Here is a 15,000-nt window from a genome sequence, read left to right as displayed (position 1 = left end):
GCTGTCAAACAATTTCTGACACCTTAGTGACATTATTCGAACCCCTGTTTAGAACAAATTCGTTGTATCAAAAGCCGACAGTCGGTTTCTCGCCTCACACGTACAGGCGTGTGAGGCTCGCGCGCTTCACAAGCGAGGATCACGCTTACGGCGCTTCGCGCCTTCCGAAAATGGAAGAAAACGACTTTTTTGCAGTCTAGCATCATTTTAACACCTTAATTATTTTAATTTTTGAAGCTTTTAGTGCTACATGTAGAAATACCCGAATTGAAATTCCTTTTATTTACTTCTGACGTAAATAAAAATAGGTCCGCAATGCGTACTTGGGATCTTATGTTTAGTTTATCTCCATTCAGCCCTTATAGAATTTGGTACTACGGTCTCACTTTTACCATGCGTGATGGGTTGAAAATTTGCCATAACAAGGAGGAGGATTTGGCCCTTCTGTCGCGCCTTTCTTTAGCAATCCTCTAGGAGATTTATCCGTATCCGTTGACATTTCAATCACTGTACTTTGAGAAGACGATGGCACCCTTTCGTTAACATCAGGGCTTTCTAAAAAACATTTTTAGAATCAGGAAATTGCAAACTATCAGATATAGCCTATGGACAACCGCTTCCTCCACTCCAAAAAATCGAGGAGAGTGGCCGTGTGTCCTAAAGAAGCGGCTGTACACAAACTAACAAAGTATTGTTTTTCACACAAGTAATTTAACCCTTTCAGCCCCGTGGGGTTCCCCATTGACGAGTAAAATCGTCTGGCGTTAGACAGAGTAAAATCTATAAGTGGCACTATTGGGAGTTAAAGGGTTAAGTGGCTGTTAGCACAAATAACCGTCGAAAAGTGGCACTGCTGTGACCAATACCGAAAATTCAGCACCCGTTTCCAGATGTAGCTTGGTATACGTTTTATGGTGGTGAATGCTCAAGTGAAACCCTCGATACGGAGCCCGAGTGAACGCTCCTCGAGCGTGTTGTTAATGCAAAAGGGATTTTCATGTGGATGATGAAGACAGGTAACTGTAACTGCATGTGCAAGTAACCTTTTGCATCCAGTGTCAAGATGGTTTGCTGCAGTAAATTGACTGAAGGCTGGTTTTCACTAACGCATAAGCATAAGAGGACATATATTGTATGCAGATGCAGTAAGATGTTGATAATTTTATACCAACAATAGGTTTGTGCATATTATCAGCATCTTACTGCATCTGCATATCCAATGGAGCCTTAAGCTTGTTTAAACATATAACAACATCAACCGAGTCCCACATACATCAAGTCTTAATGTTGTTGAATTGTATTAACTTGTAAGTTCTAACAAGTTAAGGGCATGGCTGTAAAAGAATGTTGACATGCTGAATACCAATAATCAATTTGCATACACAAGACAGTTTCTTTTTTTTTTATCGCTAGCATTAAGATGGTACCAGATGAGGTCAAATTTTACTGAAAGTGCAGTGAAAAGAAAGCAATATTGTTGATACACTTTGTATGCTTCTTATTATGGACTTGGACTGTTTTAAGACGATCAGTAGGTATTAAAGAATGTAGTTTGCAGAATGTTTCTATACTAGAAGAGTGTATCCATGCTTGTTGAATCCGGATCTTCAAGTGTCTGTTCAGCATCAATTTCCAAACAGAGTTGTGTGATAGTGATAGTTCAAGTCTGCACATGACAATATACAGTACATGTTGATCGGGTGTTGATATAAAGTCAATTGTCATAATGGAGAGTGATCCACATTCTATGACTCGGTGTGCTTCACTTCACTTGCTAGATTCTTGTGCTCACATCGCATGGTGTAGACATCTCTTGTTATCCTTAGTGTCAGAATTGTCTTGTTCAAACTTTAGCTGTTCAAGGTTCAAGGGCCATTGTTCAATCAACCAATACTGATGATCAAGACCTCAGGAAACCAGTTTGTTATTAATTTTGACCAGGCCTTCAAGTTGATTTGGAGACAGGTCATACAACTGGCACTTCTTCTGCCTTTGGGTCTTAGCACAAATGTCAGCATTGTCAATGGTGAAATTCTTTGACTGGACCTGTTTTAAATTCAAGGAAACCAATATCTTAGAATTGTAATAATTATCTATAATTTATTGTTATTTGCAGAAAATTCTAATTGTTGTTAGACTGGTGCACTGCTGATAAAATGTCAAAGTAGTACAAATTAACTATGGGGGTCGACGCATGGTTGGAGTAAAAGGAGGGAGGAATTAAGACTTACCTGAAGATTGTGCGTGTGACATGGGGTTGTAGAAGGCAAAAGTTGCTGGATTCCCAGCAATGTTTTGATCATAGAAGTCGATCAGACTATCATTCTGTGTGTATTGTGTGGGTCTTTAAATGGACATATCTCTGAATTCTTAAAAACTGCAACTGTATTAATGCTAATAGTTAACAAACAACAATTGCAATTCTGTTGAGAGTTTGAAAATACTTCTAGAAGTGAATTTCTAAGAGACATATATGGACCAATGTTTGATGTCACAAACAAACTTCCAGTAAATGACTCACTATATGGTAATGAATGTAACACCTTATCAAATATTGAAACCATGTCTCGAACATCAATTAACAGCAAATAGTCATTTGTTCGCACAGAACATCTTGTAGCACTGTATAGATTATTTCCAGTAACCAAAATATTGTTCAAAGTAGAATTAGTCCACAAACTAATATCTCTTGTATTTGATGGTATATAATGGCAGTAATTGTGACATAATTTGCTACACATTGCTTACCAGCATTCACACCAAAGATTGCTTCATTTCCTTGACTAGAGTCAGCGGACACAGTGGTTGTTGGATCAATGATATCAAATATTGTAGGACCTGGATTTTCCTCCACATCATTTGCTTGCCTTATAAGCAATGGGATGTAAACATTGTAACACATCATTAATTTTGCGTAAACCAAAACATCACCTCATTACACGACTTGCAATGTTTAACAACTTGTTTTAATGTTGGCAAAAAACCACATTTAAGTAAAACGTCATAAGCATCGTATATTTCCAAAATCATCCTTGCACACATGAAAATTGGCTTCACAAAATTGTTGTGACAGCCGATCCTTGACCGGTATTGTTGGATTGTTGTTCCCATGCTGGCAGCTAGTAGCAGACAACAGTAAGAGTACGAAATACTATTGTTTGAGAGTGCAAGACTCTTATTCAATGCAAGTATATTTTAGAGTACAATAACTCTTTCAGTTTGAGGTGTAACCCACACCGATAGCTCAAGCCGATAAATATTGGCTTGTGAGAGCTTCAATGAGATACTCGTGAGACAGTTGTGAGATACTTGTGAGATATGTAGTGCAACCCGCACCAGATTTCAAGCCAATGAATTTGGGCTTTCAAAAGCGTTTTGCTTCAGTGCAATCCGCACCGAACACAAGCCGAGTCTAGATATGTTGGCTTGCGTGAGTAAACAACTCCCGTATCGATATCGCCAAGAAAACTCCACTCAGCGACGTCACCTGGATGAAATAACATACAAAGAACAAACAAGGCAGGAAAGTACCTTGAACAATTACAGCTAATTTGCAACGGAAAGCCCAACCGCAGAAGCAGTGGTCAACACTTGAAAACAATGATTCGCAATTATTACTAGTACCCAGTCTACATGCCAGACTGTCAAATTTCTCGGAGATCTGTCACGTGTCATCTCGTCCTCAAAGTGACTGAAAAACTGACTGACAATCAAGATCTGCCTCTGACTTAGGGGTCTGTATGCATGAACATAAGACCCCAATAATTATTTATATTTACTTTTTTCCTCACAGGTGTAAAATTTAATGCTGATGCACTTAGTTAGAAATTTGCACACATAATTTCCTATGGTAACCTTTCGCCTTGCCTTGTGTGTAGAAATGTATCAGAAATCAAACACAACTAAGAAAACAAACCTATTTATGTGTTGCTCATCATCTGTTCAAAAGTATTGAGAAGTCGATCATAGATAACATCAAAATACAAAAAAAAAGACAACAACGAAATGGCACAAGAGGTGCTGAGTCACATTTTACTGACTGTTATACATTGGCATGGTTATTAGGCTGGATTAAATGTTAAGACCATTTACACATGCGATTTTTGTCGCAGCAACTTGATGCAAATTTTGTAGTGCTCAAGTGTAATAAAACTGGGTGCGATTTTACAGCAATTTGATGTCGCGATAAACCACTATTTGGGTGCAACTCACAGAAACAAAGTAACTTTTAACAGCATGCAATTCTGCTATAGCACAGTTGCATATGCTTTGTTTTCAAAGAGGCAACTTGAAGCAGGTATTTTTTGCATTGTCTCACCTGTTGTTCTAATTTTCAAAGTGAGCCAGAGATAATGTAACCCATTGACTCCTGGGGATTCCCCTGTTTGGGTGTTAATGGGTTAAGAAAAAAGAGAAAATTGAAATATAAATACCGGTTCTTATGTTATCATGTAATCCTTTCATTGCAGTTGTTGCTTATTGTTTTTGCTAATCAAGAGACACTGTCCAGCACTCCTGACCTAAATTCAAATGGCCACCTGATGTTAATGTACTTGATAATCTCCACTCAGTTTTTTTCCCAGTTATTCCTTTGCCTTTCCAAAAACATATGATGGGCAACATAAGTAATGTTATTTGCTTTATCCCTTGCAGGATTCTAAACAGTTATGGCGTTGGAAGGAGGAGCAAAATGTGTAAAAATTCTTATGTTTGTGTTCAACTTTATCTTCTTTGTAAGTGTTTTTGTAATGTATTTAGGGGGTAGATTGTACTAAAGTTATACAACTTTTTTTTTAAGAAAGTTGGATCTTGGGGGAGATGGTGTAAGTCCTTGAACTTACATGTAGCTAAATACTAGATAGCATGGTTGTATTACTTTATCTTCCTTAGTTGTTTTATCTTCAATTTGTGATGTCCCCTTGGGCTTGCCCAATGTCAAGTACATTAATTTTATGAGCAGATTGTTATGTGTGATACAGTGCTTCTACAGGAAAGTGATGATGATGATGATAATATTAATATTATCATTAAACAGGGATGATTCATAGACAGAGGATAGAGTTGATTGTTGACCCCTTGTTGCATGAGGCTCTTGTTGATGAATAATGTTGTTCAGCATCAGCCAGAGTAAATGTAGTTAGTGTAGTAAACTTGTAAGCAGTATCGGATGTTGAATTCATTATTAGCAATATCCTGAGTTTTTTTTCCCTTTTCATAGCTCGGTGGAATTGGGTTGCTTGGTGTTGGAATCTATGTCCACCTAAAGATTGGTGACTACGTTGACCTCTCATCAGTGAAGTATGTTACAGGCTCCATCATCATTATGACTGTTGGAGCAATTATTGCCATCATTGCATTCTTTGGATGCTGTGGGGCCATGAAAGAAAGCAGATGTCTTCTTGGAATAGTATGTAGACAGTCAAATAATTTCATTCCATAGAAGAATACTAAAAGCCAGCTTGCCATTTTTTGGCATCTGTTTAATTAAAGGGACAGTATCATGAGCTGCACATCATCGAGTTTGTTTGTTTGAAATTGGCAACTTGAAACCTTTGCAAAGGGATATGGAGTAAGGATCACATCCAATCTCTCCCGATAATGGAGGACGATCTTGATGATGAGGGTAGAGACGTAGCTGCATCGCCCAGAATGCCGCGACACATCCGGGTACTTTTTATGCGCGCCGGCGCTAAAATTCAAAATTGATTAGAGAAAGGTGCGCTTAATAACAAAGAATACGGCCAATAAGCGGCCACCAGCGCGTAGGTTTTTCTGTTTTACGGACATATTAATTCCTCTGGCCAAGTACCAGCATATGGAATGTGTGGTTCCAGAAAATATCCATACCCCTCCCACGGAGGGTTACGGAAATTCCGAGGGGTAGAGGGGTCTGAAAGAGGCAAATTTCCGAAGGGGAGGGGGGTACATAAAGAGCCTTTTTCTCCAGAGGGTTTGAAATGCGATCGCATAAACACTTACATACTTTTCCAATTGATTCTTCAAGGTAACCAAGAAAACTGGAAAATTCTATCCGTTGAAATAAACGTAAGATTCCTTGTCATATATTTTCCACTATTATTCCGCCGCCAGAGGACACAGATAGCACTGAGAAACTCTCCTGAGCAGCACGTTCGACGTGAAGTAAAAAAAAAATTGCCGCCTTTTAAAGATCTTTAAAGCTTGTTTTTAGCTTGAACGCATCTGTTGCTTTTTCAGATGGCATTATTTGTGCAGTCAGTTGATTGAGATCATTTGTTTATACTCATGTTATTCCCGTTCAGTACAAAATTCCCGCGAATTTCGATCCTTCGATAACCAGGTTATGAAATAGTTTCATCGTTATCCGTGTAGTTACGAGTTTGTAAATGTTAGCAAAGTCGATAATTTCAGTGCCATAATTTTGTCCTGACGTATTTGTAGCCGTCGACGGCGATGAGAGACAGCGAAGGTTTCATTTGGAAGTTTAGTTACCGGATTGAACTTGAAAGTATGTTTCACACATGAAAGTGAGACCAGTTGAAAAATCCTAAGGAATAAAAAATGTACTGTCATTTACAAACTACAGAGACAAAGCGTATAACTTTATTGAAGTGTTCTTGCTGAAAGACAAAAATTTAAGCGACATTTGATCAACAGGTGTTGAAAAAAACATGTTGCGTGACGGCTTATGATTCCCGCTGATAAGCGAAGTCAGTTCACAAAATAATGTAAACAGTATGGTTCACAAATTATACTACTGTGGATAAAAATTACACCCGCAACATAAAAAAATATCATAGAGATTAGCACTGAGGTATTTTCCCGAGTTTCGCTGTGACAGCAAAAATAACTCTGCAATAAATAGTTTCCTGTGTGTGCAACGTAATTTGATATGTTGTTTTGACTACGCATAAATTTAAACTTCGACTGGGTTACAAAACGTATACGATAGACTTAAAATAGCGCCAACTCTCAGTTCTTTTTTTTGATTTTTCGATGAATTTACTTCTTTTAATTGACAGAGAAAAGGTCAGCTAGTTGCCAGGACATTAAAGGGTTAAATAAGCTCAGTTGTTAGTTTGAACATTTCAAAGCGTCTGTGAATACATCTAGAATTTCCACAGTCGTTTTTGGGAGAATGAAATTTTTATTACAGCTCTTATTACAGTCTCCTTTTTTCCAAGGGGTATGGGGGACCAAGTGGAAAAATCATGGAAATTCCAGGGGGTGGGGGGAGTAACGTGAAGCCCTCTGGAACGGAAAATCCAGTGGGGTGGGGGGTCAAACTGGAAAAAACCCTCCGTGGGGGGGGTATGGATATTTTCTGGAACCACACAATTTGTAGAGGAAGGATCAATAAATGATTCTGAACAAAAATTTGTTTTTTAAGGTCTCTACAAGTATTATCAAATTTGCTTTGAAAATCGACTATTTTGGGAGCTTTGTAGTATGGAAGCTGTACTTTAAGCGGAATATTCCGACGAGCTGATCGGTTAAGTTTACGGCCAGCATATGGAAAAGTTAGTACCGGGTGTCAGGAAATCTCCTGCAAATTTTCGCTGGTTTACGACACGTACAAGTACTATCGAAATGCGGTTTTCTGAACGCACTCTTCAACCTTCCGCAAATTTCCCCTTCGGAGGCTGTTCGGGAGAATGGTTGACTGATTTTGAAACTCCCACAGTAATAATAATATGCAAAACTCCTCCTCCCAAAACAATAGCACAGGCTTTTGCTTGGGTCGGTATTTCTCACTGAGGCCACCACCAGAAATGTCATCGAATAACGACGTGTAAAAGCCGGGCTGGTGTCTCGCACGCTTGGACATGTTACTCACTAGTGGTTTTTAACAACTGATTACTCGAAACTGCGTGGGCTTTTTGTATGTTTTGATCAATTTAAAACGGATAGAATTTTGAATAATTGTCTCACACAAACAATGGACAACAATGTTACGCGTCGCTTGCCTTTTCTTTTTTGTTTGGCTCGGCTCGGTTTCAAACAGAAATGCCCTTTATTTTATTTTCCCATCCGTCTTACGAATAGAAAAGACCTGTGTTGTCTTTAAAATTCTCGTCCAACGTGCAGACTACCCTGAAACCGATCGAGTAGAAGACTTGATCTAATGAATTGCTTTTACCGGTCGAGCGGTAAAAAAGGACAACAATGAAACAGAAGCAAGTGTTTCGCGCACCGCACTTTCACTTTGGCTACACTTAGAAAGAAGAATGTTTTGTGGGAAAACATTTGGCTGCCGCACTCAGACCATTCCGAGTGTGACATGTCAAAAAGAAAATAAGAAGAACGAGAATGTCCTTGCACACGACTTTGTTGACAAAACCCTTTGTGAAGAGCGTGTGCCGCCTTTCAATTAGGGCGCTATTGCTACTTCACATGAGATCTTTTGATTGACAGTCACCGATTCATTAACGAGTGCAGTCGGAATTCCGAAATCTTTATCTATACAATAATTATTCCGCGCATTGAAGAACTGGGCTCTGTAAGTACATGTCGCCCAAGACAATAGCATTCTGGGCGATGTGGCAATAACACGGAAGCAACACCTGTAAGAGGCACCACAGCAACGGCACTGTTACCACACCCAGCTGAGGTTGATGCTGGCCTATCATGGAGTGCCCAGCGTGTTGTGGCGTTCATGTTACAGGTGCAGTCCAAATGCCACAAGCAGTTAAAAAAAATGCTGTCAGCTGAGAACTTGCACAACAACATCAGCACGTTTTGTTACAAAGCAGCCAATGCCCAGTTGTGGGAAAAACTAATAATTATTGGTTCTAGCTCTAAAATTTCCATGGTGTGACATTATTTGTTGAAAACTCATTTTTGGAGCCTGAAGGTTGTTTCCTTTGTTTCGTCAGCTATTTCGATTATTGATATGCTTGTTCCCTACAATATTGTTAAGCAATATTGTGTGATATAATTTGCTCAAAACAAAATAGGCTAGTTTGAATTGTTTAAGGACAAAAGAAAAGTTGAGGTTGAGGGAAAAAAAATTATATTTTCTGTGCAAGTTACTTTCCTTAACCTTAATTTAACTCTGCTCTTTTATTCAAAATTTGCCAATTGACATAAATTTTGTCAGCCTGCTAGAATAACAGAAAAGATATATTTAGTTTTGTATTCATAACTTTTTTTTCCAGGCTTCAGTAACCTTAGTTTCTATAATGTTACATGTGAAAGAGAATAGTGTTTAATGTGCCACCTCCTCTGTTATTGTTTACAGTGAAACTGATCAAAAGAAATAACCACTGCAGAGGCGTTCATCATTCATTTTGATGTGCTCAAACTAATAGTGTTTTCTAATTCTCCTTTTGGGTGCTTTCTATTTGAATGGGAAGCAACAAGACAACAAGTCCAAAGAACAAATAACTTTTTTATCCTTTGCATACCTTAACTCAGACCAATACTTGCATTGGTCCTCACCTTTAATAAGTTTAAGGTGAGGGCCTTATTCATATTCATGTTTAAAAGTTGGCTCAACTTTGTCTTCTTCCTCAAGCTATTCTTCTCATTGAATAACAAATTATTATTTACTCTTCAGCAAACACACTTAAACTGCAAAACAAAAAATGAATAGTGTTATTGAAATAATATTTTACTATAAGCATCAGTACCAATAATAATAGTTATTTCTGTTGATGCAAATTTCAAGTAGAATAAAGGAGTGAGGAAAATTGTAGACACATACTGGATTTCAAACAGGACATTTTAATTACAAAGCAACGGTACTGTAATGACAAAATCTACTCTACAGAACATCATGCCGTATTATTATAGATTTTGAAATAAAAAAACACAATAACTAGAGGGAATGTAGCTGTGATTCACAGTAAATAATTTATGTATTGCTCTGCCTTTTTTGTTACTAAGGCCTAACCTCAGTTACCATGAATTATTTTGCCACTATTATTTTTGGTGTTGGTTATTTTCCTGTAATCAAGAAAATTATAATTATAATTAGAAGTTCCGGTAATACTCAGTAGTACTCCCCACTTTCGTTAATTCATCATTGCATTTGTCCTTATTGAGGAGGTGTATCGCTCGGTTATGGAGTTCTTCATAACTGGGAAGACCATATAAATTTACAAATATCACTGTACTCCTCCTCTGTGGTCAATTGTTTCTCACTGTTTATGGATCTATGATAATCAAACAGAAATGATTGACATCTGTAGCAAGACAGCTGACTACAGAAAGATAACGAATACCCGAACAATCAATTTTCTCTTGTCTACCTGATAAAATTTCAGCATTTTCTTCACCCTGCGCTAGTACAGCCAGTTGTTTTCAAAGAACTTTTTGGCCGCAAGTTGAGTTGATTCTGTGATTCTCTGTGCAATACAAAATTTGGAAATTAAAAAGAGTGTTAAAAAACTGATTAGCCAAAATTGAGTAGGCAATAGACCCTTATCACCTTTTGCGGTATTCCAGAGAAAGTACACACTCACTGTCACTGCCATCAGTGTATCCTGTGCCGAATTTGGCCTCAATCCACGACTGAAAAATTGTCTCGTCCAAATGAATCCTCTTGTGAGATGTCTCCAATTCTCTTCTCTGTACGTCACCTGAAAAGTTTTCCGACTGGAAAACTCTCGCTCACTTATCATCGTGCCCACCACCGCTTGTGGACGCCATTTAGTTTTTCCCTCTCAAACTGGAAAATGTCGGCCCGACTTTTTTAAGTTTTGATCGATCAACTGCACATTTGCGAACTCATGACACTGTCCCTTTAAGCCCTAGCACTCTTTAATACCTAATTCTGTCACTCAAAACTCAGGTTAAGTAATGGCTACATAATAGTAGTAGCTTTGTTTCTACGAGTCTTTTGCGGCTTAGGGGTAGAGCATTTAAACTACTAACTAGAAGGTTGTGCATGTAGGTTTAACTCCTTTCAGGATCACTCTTATTTGTTCCAAGAGTTTTTTTAAGTTACAAATACTTATTTTACTTTATTTGAAAATCACCACCGCAGTTGTGGGGGCCCCACAACAGAGCAAGATGCACCTCCATACATTGTACTCTTTATAGGTCCAGACCACAGCAATGTCAAGAACTCTGTGCCCTACTCTTTGTAATGGACTTTAGTCTAGTGTAGTGGAATACTTGGAACTTAAATGTCCAAATTATGTAAATAAGTTTTTAATGAAGAAGGGCAGTTGGCCCTTATCCGAGAAATACCTACATGTAATCAATTGTTATCAGTACATGGTTTATTGTAGTTTCCCTGTATAAGGCAATCGAAGCAGACCTGTCATTGAAACTTAATGTTGATTCTGTTGTCCTGTAAATTTGAGGCAGGGTAAAGCACTTAAAGTTGAATGGCATCTTCATGTAAGAGGCTGCGTGAAAAAATCGTCAAAGTAAATCAGCCAATGGAGAAAGCTGACCTTGGCAAATTCTTTGTTCTGTTATTGTTCTTGACTTACACTGCAATCTTCAGTTGAGACAGCATAACTAGTGATGAGTTGAACCAAATTCCTCTATTTGAAATGTGTCTTATAACTGACTGAGTATTTTGATGAGATTTTCAGTTTTTGACATAAATGCTATAAAGTTTGAAAGTTAAAGGTGCGTCTTATAACCAAGTGCGCCTTGTAATTCCAACGAACTATGGTAATTAGGTAAATTGGACAATAAGCATGCATTCATGACAATTAACACAATAAATTTGTTTCTATTGATTTTGAAATGCTTTTTATTAGTTTCGCCAATTTTTCTGATTTGTGGACAAATTTGGGTAACGCACCAGTCACTCAAGAGATCTTGCAACTGTACAAACTCTTTTAGTTTACCAGTAATTTGCTCCTGCTATATTATTTTTAAGGGGAGGCTGTTCACAGTGTATTCCTGAACATTCAGTCATCCTTAAACTAAAGAAGGGGTACTGTACATGTAGTTACTGTTTGGTCTTTCTTTAATATTATGACTTTGTCCTGGCATAATTTGAATTTATTCCTGTTTTACAGTTCTTTGCTTTGATGTTGTTGGTCTTTGGATTGGAAGTGACGGGAACTGCATTGGGTTATGTGTTTCGTGGAAAGGTATCATAGTAATGTTATACATGTTGAGATAAAAGTCAGGAGATTGGAAAATTTATGAATTTCTCCTGATGTTCAAGTGCCCCCTTTTGAGCTTTAAACAATGCATAATTTCCACAGTGAACTGATTCAGGAAGGCAATAGGATAAAAGTGGCAAGTGCATGTACCTGTGTGTCATCAGGTGTACCTACCCAACTGGTGACTAAAAATAAATTTATGGATCACACATTATGCATTCTTCTGGATTTTTTTTGGCTTCCCCTTTCTGTTTTTCTTTTCTTTTCTTTTTGGGTGGCACCTAATGCACCTTGTTTTGACAGGTTCAAACACAATTAGAGCAAGATCTGAACAACACATTAAGCCAGTATGGCATGGATGACCAAAAAGGAGTGACTGATGCATTTGATTTACTGCAGCAAGAGGTAAGGATAATGATGTCCTAGAACAATGAAATAACATCTGTTTCAAAAATTGTTTTAAGAGAATAGAAATTCCTATTAAAATTGATTTCTAAACCCGAGCCTACTACATTGTACAAGTGTAATTTTCTTTACACTTTTACTTTTCAATTAATAATATTAAACATGAAAAAATAGGTATGTATTTATACTTGTAACGGCAATCTTATTGTTTGTCTATCTGCTGACTTAACTCCTGTACTGCGGGCTCCCCGATTTTGAAAGAATAGCATGTCGTGTTGATATCGCGCGTACATCGCGTATACATCGCAACATATCGCAATAACCTCGCGTCGTTGTTTTTCTCTTCCATCGTTTTTATAGCTAAGTTCAGCACGAAGTTGCTTAAGTTAAGAAGTTGCTTAAGTTAAGAAATTGGTGAAACTAAGAAATTGTTTAAGCTAAGAAGTTCCAAGTCAAGAAGAAGTTTTTTATTTGTCCAATGTTCCGGGGATAAAGCCGCACACAGTTTTCACGGTGTGACGTGAGAGTCTTGTAAACATCATTAAACTTTGAATCAATCAAGCCTTCAACTTGAATTCTCCTTCACATCAGTTAAGGAATCTTGCTTGCTTTAAATCGCCGGAGCTATAATAGTTGTATATTCAATAAATATTCAAAGATTGAAAGATTCAAAATGTTATGCATGCAGTACAATATGTCGAAAGCCCTCAGACCTCTCTATCTTTTTAAGTGCAGGGTTGTTGTGATTGAAAGACAAGGGTGACAATAATAATGATAATAACAACAATAATAACAATAATCATCATCATCATCATCATCATCATCATAATAATAATAATAATAAAAACAATAATAACAATAATACTCTCACTGCATTACAGGAGGAATGCTGTGGAGTATATAATTACAAAGACTGGCAACGATCCTATTTTACACAAGGAAACCACAGTTTCGTACCTGACAGCTGCTGTAAAAAGGAGTCTTCAGGCTGTGGAAACATTTCAGAGGGAACAAGTAGCATCTACACTGAAGTAGGCAGAAGTAAACAATTTGGTGATGGATGTGATCAAATTTCCATATATGCCTCATTGCTAGGAGGAGGAATGTAATTTAATAAGTTTCATTAATGTAGACATGAGTGAGTGATTAACCCTGGGCCATTGACTCATTGGGGCTCCCCATTGACTAGTAAAATTGTCTGGCATTAGACAGAGTAAAGTATCACCGGTTTAGGCCGGTTTAGGGGTTAAAGGGTTAACCTGCAGCACACATCTTGCTGTTTTCACTTAGATGTAAATCAATTTTAATTAGGGACTTCACAAGTTACCTAACATTAAAATAGTACCTTAGCTTTGCTTTCCTTATTACTATAAAAGTCATCCATCTTTCTAGACAATTCTTGCCCCATTCTCCCCTTGGCTTGTTCTGGGCTACATTGTTCGCTTATGAAATTGATAGAAGTGATTCTTGCACTTACTTTGACTATTTAAGGAATTGTCTTTTATAGACACCTGAAAAGTTCAGGTTGCTTTAACGTGACTTGAACCGATGACCTCTGTAATACCGGTGCAGTGCTCTACCAACTGAGCTATGAAGCCACTCAGTCAATTTGTTGAGCTCATGTTTTCCTGTGAAAGGACTCAATGAAATAAATGTATATATTTTGTTAGCACAAAAACTTGTAAAACTGCTTTCAGGCTGAAACCAGTCCACATGTTTGAACTTCAGGAGGGTGCAGTGAGGTGATTTACATACTGCATAAAGTTATTTAGACAACACTATTGCAATGTGGAATTTCTGTGGTTTTAATAGTTGGTTGTCCTGTGGTGACATGACTATTCTTTTACTATTTAAAAATGTTCGCGCCCATTGCTAGTGTGCATCCTTACAGCGCACGCAAATTCACATGCCACGTCATGCATCGAGCGCGCGCGCTAAGTACTAAAATGAACAATGATAAGGAAGATGGCCATTGCTATAGCTTTGCTTGGATTTAATGATCTTGGATGTTCGGTGACCCTTACTTTTCTTTTCAGAAACAGATTTTATTTACAATTATCTCCACATTGTCCAAAAATGTGGGAAGTTAAAAAATTTCAAGTTTTCTGTCCTCGGGACATGGAATCCTGCCATCTTGCAGCTGCAAGGCACATGAAACTATGGTAGCCAAATGCGAACTTGTTCTGTAAGGAACCTCAACAGTTAACTAAACACTTGATGGGTACACTTAAACAAAGTTTGGTAGAGAACATTTTACCTCAAAGATGTAATTGCAATATTTTTGGGCTTACAGACACTGGCTTTATTCGCTAAAGAAGCCAGATTTTTCAGATTTAGGGTGTTCTTCCAGGCAAGTTCTCTCCAAACGGTGGTGCGAATGTCCTTAAATTAATTTTATGTTAATATTGTAGATGACTCTTAAATGTAAATCAGAGTTTATTACATGTATGCTTGCAATCATAATTTATTTATTACGAACAATAATATTTCTCCAGGGATGTTATAAGAAGACACTTGAATTGCTCAGAAACAACTTGCTGAT

The 15,000-nt window shown here is 37.7% G+C and overlaps 1 protein-coding gene across 2 annotated transcripts in view; it reads left to right on the top strand.

The window, feature by feature from the left end:
• LOC137972104 (tetraspanin-4-like) overlaps positions 1-15,000 on the top strand; it is a 24,497-nt gene that overhangs the window by 2,177 nt on the left and 7,320 nt on the right. For both annotated transcript variants that reach the window (XM_068818929.1, XM_068818930.1), the window contains exons 2-7: positions 4,654-4,733; positions 5,219-5,407; positions 11,964-12,038; positions 12,357-12,458; positions 13,340-13,489; positions 14,954-15,000. The exon at positions 14,954-15,000 is cut by the window's right edge and continues 37 nt beyond it. In XM_068818929.1, the coding sequence (XP_068675030.1) occupies positions 4,668-4,733; positions 5,219-5,407; positions 11,964-12,038; positions 12,357-12,458; positions 13,340-13,489; positions 14,954-15,000 (629 nt within the window). In that variant the 5' untranslated portion in view covers positions 4,654-4,667. The remainder of the gene's footprint in view (positions 1-4,653; positions 4,734-5,218; positions 5,408-11,963; positions 12,039-12,356; positions 12,459-13,339; positions 13,490-14,953) is intronic.

This window comes from Montipora foliosa, chromosome 9, assembly GCF_036669935.1.
Source record: "Montipora foliosa isolate CH-2021 chromosome 9, ASM3666993v2, whole genome shotgun sequence".
NCBI classification, from domain to species: Eukaryota; Metazoa; Cnidaria; class Anthozoa; order Scleractinia; family Acroporidae; genus Montipora; species Montipora foliosa.
This window is presented reverse-complemented; position numbering and strand designations above follow the sequence as displayed.